The sequence below is a fragment of the Peromyscus eremicus genome, chromosome 6 (assembly GCF_949786415.1).
Source record: "Peromyscus eremicus chromosome 6, PerEre_H2_v1, whole genome shotgun sequence".
NCBI lineage: Eukaryota > Metazoa > Chordata > Mammalia > Rodentia > Cricetidae > Peromyscus > Peromyscus eremicus.
In genome coordinates, this window is record NC_081421.1 from 81,318,142 (window position 1) to 81,336,072 (window position 17,931).

Genomic DNA, 17,931 nt, shown 5'->3' on the forward strand with positions numbered 1-17,931 from the left:
TCACCAGCTCCCAAATAATGACAGAGATTTAATATTAATTATGAAAGTTTGGCCTTTAGCTTAGGCTTTTCCCCAACTAGCTCTTTTAACTCAAATTAACCTGCTTCTATTAATCTACATTCTCCCCATGTAGCTCGGTTACCTCTCCTCTGTACCATATGTCCGACTTGCTCTGCATCTTGTTGGCATCTCTGCTGTACCTAGAATCTAACCCTGAGTTTCCCTCTGCCAGGAAGACCTGCCTAGTCTCTCTTGCCTAGCTATTGGCCATTCAGCTCTTTATTAAACCAATTAGAAAGTGCCTTAGGCAGAGACACATCTTTACAGTATACAAAAAGATTATCCCACAACAAGCTGATTTTTCTGTTCATGCCTAAAGGCCAAAAAAAAAAAAAAAAAAAGTCTCACCTTAAGCAGCCAGGCAGGTGGTACCTCTTATCAATCTTTTTGTTCTATTCAGATTTTCCACCGATGGGCTGAGGCTCAAGACAGAGGGAAGGCAAAGTGCTTTACTGAGTCTACCAATTCAAATGTTAATCTTATTCAGAAACACCCTCACAGATTTACCTAGAATAGTCTTTAATCAAAGTATCTGGGGACTCAACAGCCCAGTCAGATTAACACAAAAGTAGGCACCACAAGCCCCAAAGTGCATCTTTTCACACCTCTGACACTTTCAGTATAAAGCTCTACTGGACAATATGGCCAAAGTGGGAGTGATGGTCTCTAACAAAGACCAGGATCACTCGGACATTTCTACTGTTTCTCTTGCCACATCTTGTAGGTCTTTATGGTAATTGGACCTCATAGAATCTGGGGACTAAACAGCACCATCTGGCCTCCATTAATGGACATCGGAGTGATATCATTCCTATAACTATGAATGAGTCCCAGCTCTGTCAGGGACTCTCCAGTTGTCAGCCCCATACAACCGAGACCTTAGTGACACTGTTGCCCCTATTACCAGGGCATTTTTAGTGGCCTTTGTAACTAGTGTTTCTTTTGGACTCTTCTGTGAAACAATGATCTGGTCTCATACAAAGTACCAATTCTTGTCCCACATTTCTATTTATTCCTCTGTGAGGTATTGGGGCAACTCAAAAACATTTCTACTTTGCTCAGCATTGACCATAATTTCTCTAGGCTCCTATGACAATTCCAGCAGTGACTTTCATTCTCCTGTCCTTGTTAACAGGGTGTTAAATCCTATGTCTGAAGAAGTGCCCCCAAATCAGTGAATCTTGTCTAGTTTTATATGCCAGCCTCTTTGATCAAGCAACCTCAAAATTAAATTCTGGAACATTCCCTTGTTTTCTGCACATTAGTTAACTCATTTAGCTCTGTGATATAAAATCTCCTTTATCAGGTCCCAGCTGTGTTTTGCTTGGAGCAAAATCTGGCAGCCAGGAGAGGAGGTAAGGACAACTGCTGTGGTTCTTGTGGGAGAGTGATTCTGTAGTCACAGCTGTCTTAGAGAGGCAGACCACCTCTGCCATCTTTGAAAGTACTCGAGACCTGCAGAGCAAGCGTCCTTAAGGATGCCCACCTAGACGTCCTACCCATTGTTTCAGTGTTTCTTGGCTTTTTCAAATAGGGGTCTAACTCTGCAGCTCTGTGACTATCAAGTCTATCTGGGGCTCAACTGTGTCAGTTCTCTAATTACAAGGACAAATTTCTCGGTAAACTGCTAAAGAGATCCTCAGTGTTTCAACCTTGGTCATCCACCAAAGAAGACTCTGACTTTTCCACTATCCCTCTTTGGAGTCTGGTTAGCAGTAACCAGACAACCCCACTGTCCTTATAGGTATCATCTTCCAATGTATTTCAAATTCCTGAAGTTATACTTACAAGGGTTTTCCCTCTACTAGCCTTTCCCAGGTCAACAAGGATAGAGCCTTTAGCAAGTGGGTTACCACCTTGTGCTAGGAACTACTCATCTTCCTTAGCATGCCATCCTCTTTCGCTAGCAGGAGTGAAACAGTCATTAAACTTTTAACTTGTGTTTTCTCACATCTCTTCTACAACTTGTGTTGGTCTGAGTACACCTATGAGCAAATATCAAGTTGGAATCTGACATGTGTGCTAATTTCCAAAAGCTGCCTAAACAAAATAGTACAGGGTGGGTGACTTGGACAAAAGAAATTTGTTTCTCATAGTTGTGGAGGCTAGATGTCCAAGGTCAAGGTAGTGATGTGTTTCTTCTGAGGCTTCTCTTTGTGGTGTGCGGATAGCCATCTTCTTGGTGTATGCAGACACAGCCATTCCTCTCTGAGCGTCTATTCCTGGTAACTCTTTGTGTGTCCAAATTTCCTCTTTTTATAAGGATGTCAGTCAGAGTGTATAGGGGCCACCCTAACTGGCTCCTTTGAAAGCCATTTTAAAAGCCCTACCTATATCCAAATACAGTCACATTCTGAGGTATTGAGGGCTAGAGTTAAATTTTCAGAGCTCAGTTCAGTTCACAAGTTCTAATATATATATGGAGAGAGAGAGAGAGAGAGAGAGAGAGAGAGAGAGAGAGAGAGAGAGAGAGAGAGAGAGAGAGATCAGTATAAGATAAAAGGGAAGAGAACAGAGAATGCAAGAGCCTGCAGCCTATGATCCAAGTCTGACTCTATAAGAGATAGAGCAAAGCACCGGGCAGCATATACATTGGTTATTTGTCTTCAAGTAACAGCCTCAAAAGCATGGAGCCCCAAGTTTATAAGAGTTCTCCTGCTATGCTCAGTCATCAGCCAGGACTGTCAACTACTATTTCAGGAGATACTTGCGAGAATCAAAGCTAGATGAAACTCCCAATATCTTTGCATTAAAAATGGTTATTTTTAAATATTCCTACAAAATGATTGAGGTTAAAAAAAAATCTCATATAGGGAAGCAGCCAAATCTAAAATGTCTTTTTATGTAAATAACAAATTGTAGCTGCTAGAGATAAATGTAGACAGATGGATTTGCAGAACATAATATTTAAGAAGAGCAAAGAGACTTCAATTGATTTGAAATCACTTTAAAAATTCCCCACATATTTCCTACATTTTGCCCAGGAATGTCTGACATCAAGTAATCCTATGTTACTAGCAAATAACTCTATTTCTCTAATATTTATTGAGCAATAACTTCAGAAAAACTATTTACTCCCAGTGGGATGGCAAGGCTTCTAATCTATACTTGGGAAAGTATCATGCTTTATTGTAACACAGTTTAGATCTTGTGCTATATCTATAAAAGAATTATGAGGACATTCAATTAAGGGCCCCTTTCTTTGCAAAAATGTCCAAAAAAGTACCAAAATGTGCTGGGCAGTGGTGGCGTACACCTTTAATCCCAGCACTTGGGAGGCAGAGGCAGGTGGATCTCTGTGGGTTTGAGGCCAGCCTGGTCTACAGAGTGAGTTCCAGGACAGGAACCAAAACTATATGAAGAAACCCTGTCTGAAAAAAACAATAATAAAAAAAGTACTAAAATGTTTAAGAGCTCTCATTCTGTGGATGAACATAGAATTTTATGTCTAAATGACATTTCTCCAACAAGCAACAGTACTCAGCTCACAGCAGTTCACTTACAAAGGTTGCACCTAACCGTCCTAGTTAGGTTTCAAGTGCTGTGTTATAAAACACCATGACCAAAAGCAACTTGGGAAGAAAAGGATGTCTTTTATGAAGGGAACACAGGGTGGGAACTCAAAGCAGGAACCTGGAGGCAGAAACTGAGGCAGAAATCATGGTGAAGTGCTGCTTATTGGCTTGCTCAATTGCTTTTTTATATACCCCAGGACCACTTGACCATGGATAGCACTGCTCACAGTGGACTGGGCCCCTCTGTATCAATCATTAATCAAGAAAATGCCCCCTTTCTGCACTCTCACTGGCCCAGTGAGCAGCCACCACCTCGACATGCAGAACGGTGCTGACAAGTTCGCCGACCTGTACGTGCCCGTGAGCAACCACATCTTTAGAGCCAAGGACCACACATCCATCCAGATGAATGTGGCTGGGGCTAACAGGGTCACAGGCCGGTTTAATGGCCAGTTTAAAACCTATGCTATCTACGGGGCCATTCTCAGAATGGGTGAGTCAGATGATTTGATTCTAAGGCTAAGGCTGATGGAATTGTCTCAAAGAACTTTTGATCAGAAGAGATCAGGGAATATTCGTCATAAATAAAAGTGAAGGTTTCCTCTTCCCAGATAGTCCTACCTTGCGTCAAGTTGACAAAAAACTAGCCAGGACACTAACAAACTTCTGTACTTCCGTCTGTTTTATTTAGAAAATACTTTAAAAATTAAAACTGGCAATATGAAATGCTGTACTTTTTCACTTCAAGTCATGTGTGTAGCTTGCTGGTAGAGGACATGCTTAACATACACAGGGTCACTGGGCAGTGGTGGCGCACACCTTTAATCCCAGCACTCGGGAGGCAGAGGCAGGTGGATCTCTGTGAGTTCGAGGCCAGCCTGGGCTACAGAGTGAGTTCCAGGAAAGGCTCCAAAGCCACACAGAAAAAACCCTGTCTCAAACACACACACACACACACACACACACACACACACACACACACACAGGGCCCTGGGTTTGATACCAGCACAACAAAAGCCTTCTATTTCTCCAAGACACACATTAATCTCCATGTGATTGGAGTGTTTATTAGCTCTTGTTTGTTTTTCTCAATGGATCTATCTAGAGTCTCTGTGACATATTGGCTAGTATATGGCGTACTGATCCTCAAAAGACTCACATTTCAATCACCTTCCTTTTAAACTTTAAACTGCACATAAGATGGAATTTATCCACCTAACAAGTTTTAAACGTGTCTGTCAGTGGCACTAAGTACATTCATGTTATTGGATTACCGTCACCACTGTCTATCTCGAGAACTTTTCTTCTAGAAAAAAAAAAAAAACTGTGCCCATTCAATCATGACTCTTCATTTCTGCCTCCCTACCCTTGGTAACCACTATTCCTTCTGTGACTTTGACTATCCTAGGTATCTCATATAAGTAGAATCATATATTTGGCCTTTTGGGTCCCACTTACTACACTTAGTGCTTCTTTTTTCTTACCTCTTCCCAACCCTTTTGCACAGTGTTAGGGATCAACTTCTGAGGCCTTATATATTGTGGAATAATCTTTTTATACACTGTATAAAATATACTTTATACACAATACAAGTTGTGTTGCTCTCATTGGTTTAATAAAGAGCTAAACGTCCAACAGCTAGGCAGGAAGAGGTTAGATGGGACTTGCTGACAGGGAGAGAGATCTCTGGGATGAAGGAGGGCAGAGGTGCCAGATTCAGGGAAAAGCCAGCCAGACACGGAAAATGGGATACAATTAATAAAGCCATGAGGCAGAAAGTAAATTCATAGAAATGGGTTACTTTAAGTTATAAGAGCTAGTTAGAAACAAGCCTAAGCTATCGGCCAAGTATTTATAATTAATAAGTCTCTGTGTGGTTATTTGGGAGCTGGCTGATGGGACAGAAGTCTACCTACTCTTATGCATGCTATACCCCTAGCCTTAATATAAACATCCAAGTTGTAGCAAATATCAGAGGGTTTTTTTTAAGTAATTTATTTAAATTTATTTTATGTGCATTGATATGTCAGTGTCAGATGCCCTGGAACTGGAGTTACAGTTGTGAGCTGCCATGTGGGTACTGGGAATTGAACCTGGGTCCTCAGGAAGAGCAGCCAGTGCTCTTAATGCAGAGCCATCCCTCTGGCCCCAGTTTCATTTCTTTTAAAGGCTATGTACATATGTACATGTGATTTTCAACTTTTTTTTTTTTATACCGAGTCTCATTATATAGTTCTGATTTGCCTAGAACTCACTATGCATAGCAAGCTGGCCTTGAACTTGCAGTGATCTTCTTTTCTTGGCTTTTCTACTGATGGGATTACAGGTGACTACCCACACCAGGCTTTTAAAAAAAAAAAAAAAGACACCAGGTTTTAAAATTACTTTTAAAAGGCAGTCTCTCTATCCTCCCATTAGCTGTCCAGGTGCCCATTCTCTGCTTTTGTTAAAACCATGCAAAATTTGAGGTTAAGTTTCAGAAACATTCCCCTTTTTACTGTATGTCTTTATCAAAAGTTATTGGAATAGTAATGCACTTTCCGGAAGCTATTTGAAAGTAAAAATTTCTCAGGTTGTGGTGGTGCACATCTTTAATTCCAGTACCCTGATCTACAGAATCAATTCCGGGATAGCCAGGGCTACACAGAGAAACCTTGTCTCAAAAACAAAACAACAAAAGGAAGTAAAAATTTCTAGTTTACATATAGTCAGATAGACTTGCAAGTTGGGTAATTATAGTTTTGTATTTTTTTTGTTTTTTTGTTTTTTTGTTGTTTTTAAAAAGAATCCAAGTTCTTCCTAATGACTTCTTTGGGGGCAGAGATGGATAATGTTCAGTGGGTCTAAACTGTAATGCTGGGCACTTGAGCCTGCCTGGATTATTGTTGAGAAAAGTTGGTAGCTTTTATTTATTTTTTTAACTTAAATTGTATTTTATTTATTTTGCCTGTGTGTGGACACAAACCATGGAATGTGTTCTAGTTCACTCTCTGTTGTAGTGTTAAAACACTTTGACCAAAAGCAACTTGGGGAGAAAAGGGTCTGTCTGTCTTATACTTCCAGGTCACAGTCTATCACTGTGAGAAGTCGGGGCAGAAACTTAAGTGGGAAGTAGAAGCAGAAGCATGGAGGAATGGCTGGCTTGTCACTCACAAGCTCATGCTTAGCTAGCTCTCGCACACAGCCTAGGACCACACAGCTAAAGAAGTTGGGCCTGCCTACGTGAATTAGCAGTCAGGACAATGTCCTGCAGACATGTCTACAGGCCCGTCTGATCTAGGCAATTCTTCAGTGGAGGGTCCTCTTCCCTGGGGACTCTAGGTTGCGTCAAGGAGACAACAAGAGTAACCAGGCAGTGTGTGTGGAGATCAGAGGACAACTTGCGGGAGTTGGTTCTCTCCTTCAGCCTGGTAGGTCCTGGGGATCAAACTCAGGTTGTCAGAATTGGTGGTTGGTGACTTTTACCACTGGCCCATTTTTCTGGTCTGCAAGTTGTTAGGTTTTAGCCTATAAGAAAGTAAGAATATAAACCAAACTTCTGCATGGTTAAGGTTATTTTGCCAGGCATTCCTTGAATTCACACACATACCACCACCCCATAAAAGTTTCAGATCTGATGATCCAGGCCTCAGGACCTGGGGTTCAGACTGATCATTACTTTTTCTGTTACTTATGAAGAATAAGAGCCTTTCAGTCTGCCTTCTGGTTCCTTTATTATTTTCCTGGGAGGGACACCTGGCTTCACTGTCAATGAAAGAGTTATTTATTGAATATTCATAGGCAAGACATTCTGTGAAATGTCTTGTAAAAAAATGTGATTATGTGTGTATGTGAGCACATGTAGCCCAATAGTTAAGAGCATCTGACATCTGTGCCTTCCTCTATTACTCTCCACTTTATTTTTTGAGACAAGATCTCTCACGGTACTCTGAGGTTGAGAGAAAATAAGCTTTCTCCTTTTCCCCACAATGAGCTACCTGTGAACCCCCTGGATTGCTGGTATACATGCACAAGCGTGTTGCTCTATAGAGGTACATTTTGTGAGACAGACATGTATCACTGCATTGGCTATTAGGAGAGGCTGTAAGTGTCTTTCATCCCCACGTTTTCTCTATACTAAAAGTATTTCTAAACAGCAGGTATGGGGAATTTAGAACCAGCACTTTTCCAATAGAAAGCTACTGACAAGTTGGAAGAAAATCTTGTCAGATAGCTGACAGGAAAACTAAAAGGTTAGCAGTCTCTTTTCAGTGATCTACAAGGACTTTTTTTTAGAATTTCTCCTCAGTTTTATTAATGACAAATACCTGATTGGCTAGAACTACAAAACTAAAATTCCCACGGGGGTCGGGGATGGGGGGATGTGGCCAGTAAATAAATGGTGGGGATACAGATACCAACAACCCAAACAGACATTTCTACACTCCCCTTACTGCTGAAATGCCTTGGTGACTTATGAACCTAACACAGGGCCAAGTAGGAACTCTAAGTATGGCCAGGGCAGTTTAAGCATTTGGCCAGCGGCACATGCTCAATAAACTGCAGCTGCATTTGGGATCGCACACCTGTAATCCCAGGAAGACTGTCTTGAGTTCTAGTACAACCTGAGTTACACAGTTAATTCTAGGCAAGTGTAGGCTAAAAGTGAGTACTTGTACTAAAAACAAACAAAACTAGAGATGTCCCTTTCAGGCAAAAGAGCCTATTACACAACTTCTTTCCTCCTCCTATGCCTTCTCCTTTATTAAGGTAGAACTGACAAGCACAGTTGCTTACATTTACAATATACAAAATGATGTTTAAAAAACATTTTTTTTTTTTTGAGACAGGGTGTCTCTACATAGTCCTGGCTGGCCTGGAATTCACAATTTAACCAGGCTGGCCTTGAACTCACAGAGATCCTCCTGCCTCGGCCTCCTGAGTGCTGGGATTAAAAGAACCATCACACCCAGCCCAAAATGATGTTTTTAAAAAAAGATTTTTTATGTGTGTGTGTGTGTGTGTATGTGTGTGTGTGTGTGTGAGAGAGAGAGAGAGAGAGAGAGAGAGAGAGAGAGAGAGAGAGAGAGACAGAGAGAGACAGAGAGAAAGAGGTGCAGGTGCCAGCAGAGTCCAGAAAAAGAAAGGCAGTGAATCCCCTAGAGCCGGAATAAAACATGGGTTATGAGCAGCCTGACATGGATGCTGAGACCCAAACTTGAATCTTCTGGAAGGGCACACGGTGCTCTTAACTGCTAAGCTATCTCTCCAGCCACCAGAATGATGATTTGATATATGTATAGTATCACGATTAACTTAACATTCACTACCTCCTACCTTTTTTTGGTAGTGATTAAAATCTATCTTAGAAAATTTCAAGCCGGGCGGTGGTGGCACATGCCTTTAATCCCAGCACTTGGGAGGCAGAGGCAGGCAGATCTCTGAGAGTTCGAGGCCAGCCTGGTCTACAGAGCGAGTTCCAGGGCAGTCAGGGCTGTTATACAAAGAAACTCTGTCTCGAAAAAGCAAAGCAGAAAAAAAAAAAATCAAGTATTAGATATAAACTTACCACCCTGCTGTACAACATATCTCCACTAGGAATTAATCTTACATGAAATTTTGTGCTCTGACCACTTCTTCCCCAGCCCACATCTAGAACGCACCTCCTCCTCAAGACTGGGGTTCAAACCAGGGGTTTAAACATGCTAGACAAGTACTCTGCCACCGAGTTACACGCCTAGACAGCCTCTTCTTAAGCGCCTATCTTTCTTTGACACATAATTCATTTACAATGTTTCTAAAAAGTTCTCAAGTTGCTTTTCTACCCTTAAGAAAAGGAAACAAGAAGCACACACATACCAAAAGAAGTTACTCACTCTTCACGGAAAAAGCAGTGACTAATCTAAATCTCGGGTCCTGAGCTCTGGATCTTTGGACCTGAAACTTGGATAGCTAGGGTGGTGGTGGTATGCGTGTGAATCCAGGGACAGCTTGGTAAAATAACCTTACCTGTGCAAGAATTTGAAAAACTTCCTTGCAGACTAGAATCTATCAACTTTTTAAACTTTTTTCAATAACAAGCCAGGCTGGCAGAAGTGCCGGGCGCGCGGGTGCAGACTCTGTCCTGAGGCGCACACATCTCTGCCCAAGTCAAAGTCCTCAGCAAAGCCGGTTCCGGGTGTCACAGAGCCGGGAAGACCGTGAAGAGCTGGGTCTGCGAGCGCGAGGAGGAAGAGACCCGTGTCCCCGGCTGCAGTTGCGAGAGCTGGCAGGACTTACGTCACGACCCCGACAACCCAACTATCAATCCGATTCTTGCAGCTGTTCATCTCGCAGCGGGCTCAACTTCTCTGAGCGGTTCACTCTCACCACTTGCCTCGAGTCCCAGCGCCCTTAGCAACCACCGGAGATGGAAAGCGGAAGGGCGCCTTGGTCCCGCCCTCCCCGCCTTAACCCAGGTCCGGCGAGGAAGCGTGTCAGCCCAATCACCGCGGCGAGAATCTCGATCATCCAATAGAAAGGAGGCACGAGAGGCGGGCTAAAAGGGTCGCGTGCGCACGCGCAGACGGGAGCAGGGTCCCTGGTGCTGTGGCGGTGTGGTTGACTAGGGTGCTACCTGGAATCGTGTGGCCCTTGAAAACCCCGCGTATCCACCGCTGCCTCCTCTTGTCCTCGCCATGTTCCTCACTCGGTCCGAGTACGACAGGTTCGTACGGCGGGAAGCTGCAGGGTCTAGATTACGGTGGGCGGGCCCGGGGCCCGGGCCGCGGCCTTGGTTCTGCAGTGTCATGGGCGCTCCGGGATCCCAAGTCTGGCGGGACCCGGGGAATCTGGTTCCCGAGGCGCCGAGCGGGATTCCCCAAGCTGGACTGGAGCGGATCGGGCGCACTTGTCCTACCGCTGAGTCACCGCTAGTCCTGACACCCTGGGGAATCGAGAAGCTGGGGTTTGTGTTTGGGGCAGGCGGTGGAGAGGGGTCCGGACTCCGACCTTTAACCTGGAGGAGGATGAGGGGGGTCACCAGCTCTGCGTTCATCTTTTCAAGCTAAGTATGACTGCTTTAAAAAAAAAAAAAAAAGTGAAATGAGGTGCCTTGAATAAAAAGCCACCAGAGACTATTGAATGAGTTTGTGGAAGAAGACATGCTGTGCTCTACATTTTTGTCCTTTCAAAAGCGCGAAGGCAGTTTCAGCTGTGCCGGATACATTGCCTGCAGTCTGGTTTTGTAGGAACTAGAATGTAGAGTGGTTCTCAGAAGAGTTGTAATATGCTGATTCCATTTGAACCCTCCCCCCCCCAAAAAAAAAGTTGAAAGCATTATTGTAGTGTTCTGTTGAAGGCCAGATGTTTTGTAAAGTCAAAGCTGTGTGATTGTGTTTATTAAAACAATCATTATTAAAAACAAAAGACTTTCAGGTCTTGGAAATGCTAGCTAATACTGCTATAAATGCTGTAGACATTTTAACTTTCAGTTTCTGTTTTGGCTAGTTTTGCAAGCTATATTAACTTCCTTTAAAAGTTAGAGAAAGCAGACATTTTCTTTGTTCCAGGCTGTCTGAGAAATTGCTGGCAAGTATATATTGACCCTGTCAGAATTGTAGCACCTTGGATGGCCTTTTTCAATCTTTTGCTGACTCATAGAAGATATGTGTGAAGTTTTAAAACTACTTCCTGCTGTCAAGTAAAATGGTCGTTAACACTTGGCTTCCAGGGTATTGAAGAGAATCATCTTTAGGTGGTTCTACAGCAGTGAGCAAAGTCAAGGTCCTTACTCCCCTGTTTAGAAGAGTAACTAGTATGAGAGAGAGAAGATGCCATCGGAGGAGTCTAAGAGCGTCAGAAGTTCTGATGGGAGGTTGCATTCATTGTTAGGGCTGGGGAGCACTTCACAAAGAAGCTGATAATTCAAATGGGTCTGGAGAAAGTAGAATCTTAATAAATCAAGACCGGGGGAGCCAACAGCTTTGTCGGATAATAAAGTATGGACAAAGGAGGGCCAGTGGAGAGGCATAATGCATATTTGAAAAGAGTCCAGTCTGGTTACCACAGATGTATGATGCATATTATGGGGCTAGTGGGTGATACAGGAAAACTGGGATGGTGCCAGATGCTGATGGCTTTAATAGAATGTTAAGGATTTGGGTCTCTGTAGGCAACTGTGTGCTATTAATTTTTTTTTCATCTTTTTAAAAAATGAATTAAAAAATTGGGGCGGGGGAGTGCGTGTACTTTGTATATGCCCGGTGTCTTTTGAGGCCGGAAGAGGGTGTTGGATCTCCTGGAACTGGAGTAACAGATGGTTTTCAGCCACTATGTCAGTGCTGGGAATCAAATCAAACTCTTCCTCTGGAAGCCCCTGGAAGCCCCTAGCCATCTCTTCAGCTCTCTTTATGGTCTTTGTTGTTGTTACTTTTTAAAGACAAGGTATCATTTATAGCCCTGGGTGACTGAGCACCGGGCTGGCCTTGAATTTGTGACAATCCCTTCTGCCTGGGTGTTCTGAGTTCTGGGCTTATACTCATGAGCCACTGTGTCAGGCTCTAATGTTTTCTTTAAGAAGTTGCCTCATCACAATTGTTTTTATAAAGATTAACCGATTGGATTAGAAGAACAAGTCACCAGTTAGGCTATTACAATAGTTAGGTAAAAGGTAACAAGGACATAGAGATGGAAGTGATGTTACCATAGAGGAGGAGTTGATAGGAGTTTATGGCAGCGTGTGGTAGGAGAAAGGAGAGGGTAGGGAGTAGTGAGTCAAATCATTCAGAACATTCGGTCCTAGAGCTTTTGACCCCAGTTTTCTGTCCGTGATTTTTAGACTGTTCTTCAGAACCTTGGACTTCCTTCTGAGCGGCTTTAGTGATATTGATTGAGGATCAAATGAGGAACTGGATAGTGAGATTCTCTCCACTTCTCATTTAGTGAGAAGAATTGTCAGCGACAGTGTAGTAGAGTTGAAAGCTTGGTGTCTGTAAGTAAGAATTTGTGAACTCTGATTCCAGTTCTGCTTTTTTCATACCAAGTAGCTTTGAGCAATTTATTTAAACACACACACACACACACACACACACACACACACACACACACACAATTTATTTTGAAGAAAAAATTTAAAAGTTTTGGTTAAAATTTGAGAACACCGTGCTGTATGCATACTGTTGAGAAGTTTAGAATTCATAAACTAAGGATTGCCATCATTTGATCATTTGTATTCATTCATTCAAACATTTTTTAATTAAATGTAATTAATTACATTTTTAAATGGTAATTGTGTGTGGAAAGCTTCTATAGCTCACAGTATGTTAGGTGCCTCTTCTCCACACACTGTTAGTCTGTTGTTAATACAATATCTCATAGGTAGAGAAATGTACTTTTAACTGACTCCTACAAAAATAGCAACATCAAATGCACATAATGGGAAGAAAGGAAAGGGGGAAAAATGACATTTTCTTGGAAATGGCCTGATAGCTTTGGGGCATGAATTTATCAAACGAATTGGTAGGTTGGCTCAGAGTTCATTCACGTTGATTCAGGTCACCTGCTTTCATTTGATCCGTTTGGTTAAGATTTTGGTTAGTCTTGGGAGTAGGGGAGAGGCATTCTCTGCATAGATTTGAGTGCCTTGAAAACACCGAAAGACTGAAAGGCTTGCTGTGGGCAGAGTGATGGGCAACTTGCACATCCATCCCCCCCCCCCCCCCCCCCCCCCGGTCAATCTGAGCTAGTTGTCAAGGAACTTCGTTCCACTGTCTGTATCCTTCTGACAATTTCTAATACTGTTTTTGTTTTGTTTTGTTTTTTGTTCTTTAATTGCAGGGGTGTGAATACTTTTTCTCCTGAAGGAAGATTATTTCAAGTGGAATATGCCATTGAGGCTATCAAGGTATAGTAGCAAGTAAAGGTTTGGAAATTTCATTAACAGCCCTCACACGTTGTTTGCTAGAAGGACATTTGGGATAAGTGTGTTTTAGCCATTTTTTTAGAAAATATTCTTACATTCCTTTAACCAGCTACTATTTTTATAACAGTTTTCATTAATACTATTTCTGAGGTCCATTTTGAACAGATATCTGCTTCATAATTATGTGAGTTTTTCTTCGGTGAGAATGGAGGGACATGGTTTTGTTTCACATCTTGACTTTACAGAGGAATGTAGAAGTCCAGCGTTCGCTCCTGTGTTTGTATGTATGTGTGAGCAGGCGTGTCTGGGCCAAAGGTTGACGCTGGGTGTCCTCAGTTGCTCTGTCGTGGTTTGATACAGGGTCTCTCACTGAACCTGGAGCTCTGATTGGCTAGACTACCTAGACTGACAACCTCAGATCTTCTTTCTCTGCTGTCCCAGTGCTAGGATTACAGGGGTATGCTCCTGCACTGGTCCTGGGACTGAAACACTGCCAACCTACGTCATCTCTTTGGGCCCTGCTGCCTTTTATATTTTGTTTTCTTGAGCAAATCATATAACTGATCACCTGCAGTTTTGTTGGTAAAATTGTGAATTTGTAGTAGATACTGGGGACTAAAAGGAGGCGTGTCCTGTAATCTAGAAACAAAATCAAATGTAAAGGGCTGAGAGTATAGCTTGGTTGGTAGAGTGCTCACCTTGCATGCAGTCTCTAGACAGACAGACAGACTTGGTTGGTAGAGTGCTTGCCTTGCATGCAATCTCTAGACAGACAGACAGACACACACCCAAACATGTAGTTCACACTAGTATTCTCAACATTAGAAGGCTACCTGTACCTGAAGTTAGAACTACATATGTTGAATTATGAATAATTTAAATAGCTTTTCCTTTGGTAGATAGTTAAGAGGCTGTTAGAAAACCAGGGTTGTAGGAATCATGAATATCTGTAATCTTTGAATGAAGTATTGAAAAGGAATGCTTAGAAGAGAGAAAGAAAGAGATGTCCTGGTCCCAAACTAGAAATTGTGCTTTTGGTTTCTGGGGTAGCTCTACACAGTAGGTCCAATTCCTCTAACGAGGACTGGGAACCATGGAAGTGGTTTGTCTCTTAACCGCATGCGTGCGTCGTCTCCCTGTCACCAAACAGTGTCTGTCTAGTCCCTTCTGTTTGTGTAGTTCGAGTGCAGTATGCTGTCTCACGAAACTGCTCCTCACTCGTGAAAGTGCTTGACACCAAGCCTCACCACCTCAGTCCCCAAGGCGCACATGGTGTAAGGAAGGAACCGAGTCCCTCAGGTTGTCCTTTGATTTCTGCAGTTCCCCAGCACACACTTGTATTTGCACACAAACATGACACATAAATATGATTAAAGACATTTTTTTAAGAGATAGCTCATTTTGTTGGAAACAGTTCATGATGGAAAACTGTTAACTTTCTGGAGTTTCTCCAGCCTTCTGGAGTTTCCTTCCGTGGGGCTTAGTTTGCTTTTGAACCACGTACTTCTCTTTCTGACCATCTTCGCTCTGTATTGAAAACGCATGAGTGTGAAGTGCTAAGCTATCAGAATTCAAACTGTAGTATTAATTTGTGCTTCATCCGCGACAACAGTTCTACTTAAGGCCAAGAGCTGTCCTGCTTTAAAAGCTCTTTAGGGCTAGTAAGCTTTAGGTCATCTAGAGATAATGAGATAGTATTTGATCTCTGTAATCTTAGCTAGGCTAGATAGTAATGTAGCCTATAGTAGTAAGACCCAATCATTATGAAAATTCAGGTGCTTTGGAGTTTAAATAACCTGCTTGTTGCTTGTTGCCTTGGTATCTTCTGAGAAGCCAGTGAGAAGGCAATTTGGTTGCTGTATGGCTTGGATAGCATGAGAAGACCTAGAGAGTGGGCTTGTGAAGGTAGCTCACTTAAGATGTTTGCCGTGTAAGCACGAGGACCGAGTCTGGGACCACAGCACCTACTGAATAGCCATGGGTACACACCCTTTGCACGTGCACATCAGGAGAATGACTAATAATTCTGGCTAGAAGTGATGAATCATTTGGAGGTACTTTATAAATAATGCAGGGTGGAATACAACCAGCAGTGATAGGGAATGTACTGTTAGAATAGGTTTCTCAAATCTGTGGTAATATCAAAGTTATCATCTTAAGCATCTGACACTGGTTGCATTGCTGAGTTATATTCAAGGAATCGTATACAGATGCAGTTCAGAGGTACCCTTGTCTTCTCTATTTTCCTTAGCCTACAAAGGTGATTAGGAAGAGAAATTTAGGCAGAATTAGAGTATAAAGATACATTGGAGAGTATAAGTGAAAAAAATCTTGAATTTTGACACTATGTGTGTGTGTTTACACACATGTACACAATCTGGCGTGTATGAAGTTAGTGGACAACTTCCAGGAGTTGTTTCTCCTTTTACCATGAGATACAGGAATTGAACTCAGGTTGTCAGGCTTGTGTGAGGGTCTTTTACCTGCTGAGTCATCTTGCCGGCCCTTGATGTATTTTATAAAATAGCTTGTCTCAGAAATATTGGCCTATTATTATTATTATAATGATGATGATGATGAAATTGGAATCCAAATTGAGTAGACTGACAATATGTGTTTATGCTGTGAAAGCAGGTTTTCTACATGATTGAACTGAATCATGTGGGGCCTTCTGGTGTGGCCACTACTGGTTAGATGCCAGTAGCACTTACCGGCAAAATTCTGTAGACTTTGTTGAATGTTGGTGGGGGGCAAGAGAGCCCCCATTTGAGAGTTGCTCTACTGGAAAAAATTAGAAGTAGATGGGAATTTGGCTCTGTCTTGTGCAGTTGAGGATTCAGGATCCTCAATAAACAATTACAAGTAGGTGCTGTGGATGTAGTCAGTGGTAGAGTGCTTGCCTAGCAGATGAGAGGCCCTAGGTTCAGTCTGTGCCCAAATTTAAAAATTATGGCAATTAGGGAACACATAAGTCTTATATTTAATTTTCTGGGCAATGGATTCATATTTATTATAACTTATTATTTTAATTTTTCAGGGCGTGCACCTATGTAGTTTTAGAGTCAAAGGTAAAATGGCTGTATAAATTGTGTAATAAGAACAGCAGTCCCTTAGGCTTGTACATCTGTTCTCAGTTTCCCAGAGGCGGCACTTTAAACTCTTTTTTTCTTTTCTAGATTAATTTTATTTTTTTATGTGTATGGGTGTTTTTGCTTGCATGTATTTACACCACGTGTGTGCAGTGCCTTTAGAGGCCAGAAGAGGACACCAGAACTCTTGAGATTGTAATTATAGATGTCTATTAACCACCCACCACGAGGGTGCTGCCAACTGAACCCGAGTCCTCTTCAAGAGCAGCAATGCTCTTAACTGCTGAGCCTTCTCTAGAGCCCACTTCAACTCTTTTATTTGATAATGTTCTTGCCATCCGCTGTATATTTAGAACACAGGCATTGTTAGGCATTATCCACACATTTTTCATTATGTGAAAGTCTATTGAAGATAGACTTCTGCGATTTTCTGCCTATCTGTTCTCTGCCCACCCACAGTTGCCTAGAGGGTTGGGAATAGTGAATACAACCCTCCCAATAGATAGCTTACACAAAGCAATTTCTGTAAAATTAATGAACAGTTGTGTTAATAAAACTGTTCAAAAATGGTTGAGCCATTTTGTGTTCTGTGATTATTTTTTCATTCCTATGGCCTTTACTCCCTGCCTCCTCAAATAGGGTTTTGTGTATCTCAGGCTATCTTCAAACTCAGTGCCCCTCAAACTTCTGATCCTCCTGTCTTTAACTCCTAGGTGCTAGGACTGCATGGACCATAGGATCTGGTTTATGTGGTGCTAGAGTGCATGCTAGGCATTCTATCACTTGAGCTGTATCTCAGCTTTTCTTTTGAGCTAGGGTTTCACTGTGTAGCCTAAGCTGCCTGGGACTGGTATCTTCCTCCCTTCATCTTCCCAAGAGCTAGAATAAGAGGCGAAGATCACCAAACCTGATTTGAACATTTCTTTCTTAAGGGATAGAGCAGTAGCTATGAGAATACCTTGTCCATAGTATTGACCTATGGTTTTTCTTTTTCATGAATCATTTTTTTTTCTGTTTGATAAAATTATGGTAGTTTTGTGTGGGAGTTATAGTTCTGATATATTTCTTAGTGTGAAATTTTGCCAGATTGTAAAAACTACTGCTCTAGAGAGAAGTGCTCATTCCAATATGTTTCTGGCTCCTGCCTTTGAGATCTAAGTAGGGAAATAGCTTGAGAGTCTTCATATTGACTTCATATATTTCTACTTACTTACTTGGTTTTCAGTAATAATACTCTACCCTTTGACTAGGCTTAGAGCTCAATGATCCAAAGACTGCTTTACCTTTTCCATACAGTAAACCTAGGGTCTTCTGCATGAACAGTGGGGAGAGAAGCCATTTAGCTTTTCAAAATAAAGAAGGTAGCCTGGGATCAATTTCTTCTTTC

General features: G+C 42.1%; 1 protein-coding gene and 1 pseudogene across 1 annotated transcript in view; both read left to right on the forward strand.

The window, feature by feature from the left end:
• The first annotated feature begins 3,893 nt into the window (after positions 1-3,893).
• LOC131912646 (small ribosomal subunit protein eS21-like) lies at positions 3,894-4,129 on the forward strand (annotated as a pseudogene).
• A 5,978-nt stretch (positions 4,130-10,107) lies between these two features.
• Psma5 (proteasome 20S subunit alpha 5) overlaps positions 10,108-17,931 on the forward strand; it is a 25,376-nt gene continuing 17,552 nt past the window's right edge. Inside the window, exons 1-2 of the mRNA XM_059266088.1 lie at positions 10,108-10,260; positions 13,371-13,437. Coding sequence (XP_059122071.1) covers positions 10,232-10,260; positions 13,371-13,437 — 96 coding nt within the window. The 5' untranslated portion in view covers positions 10,108-10,231. The remainder of the gene's footprint in view (positions 10,261-13,370; positions 13,438-17,931) is intronic.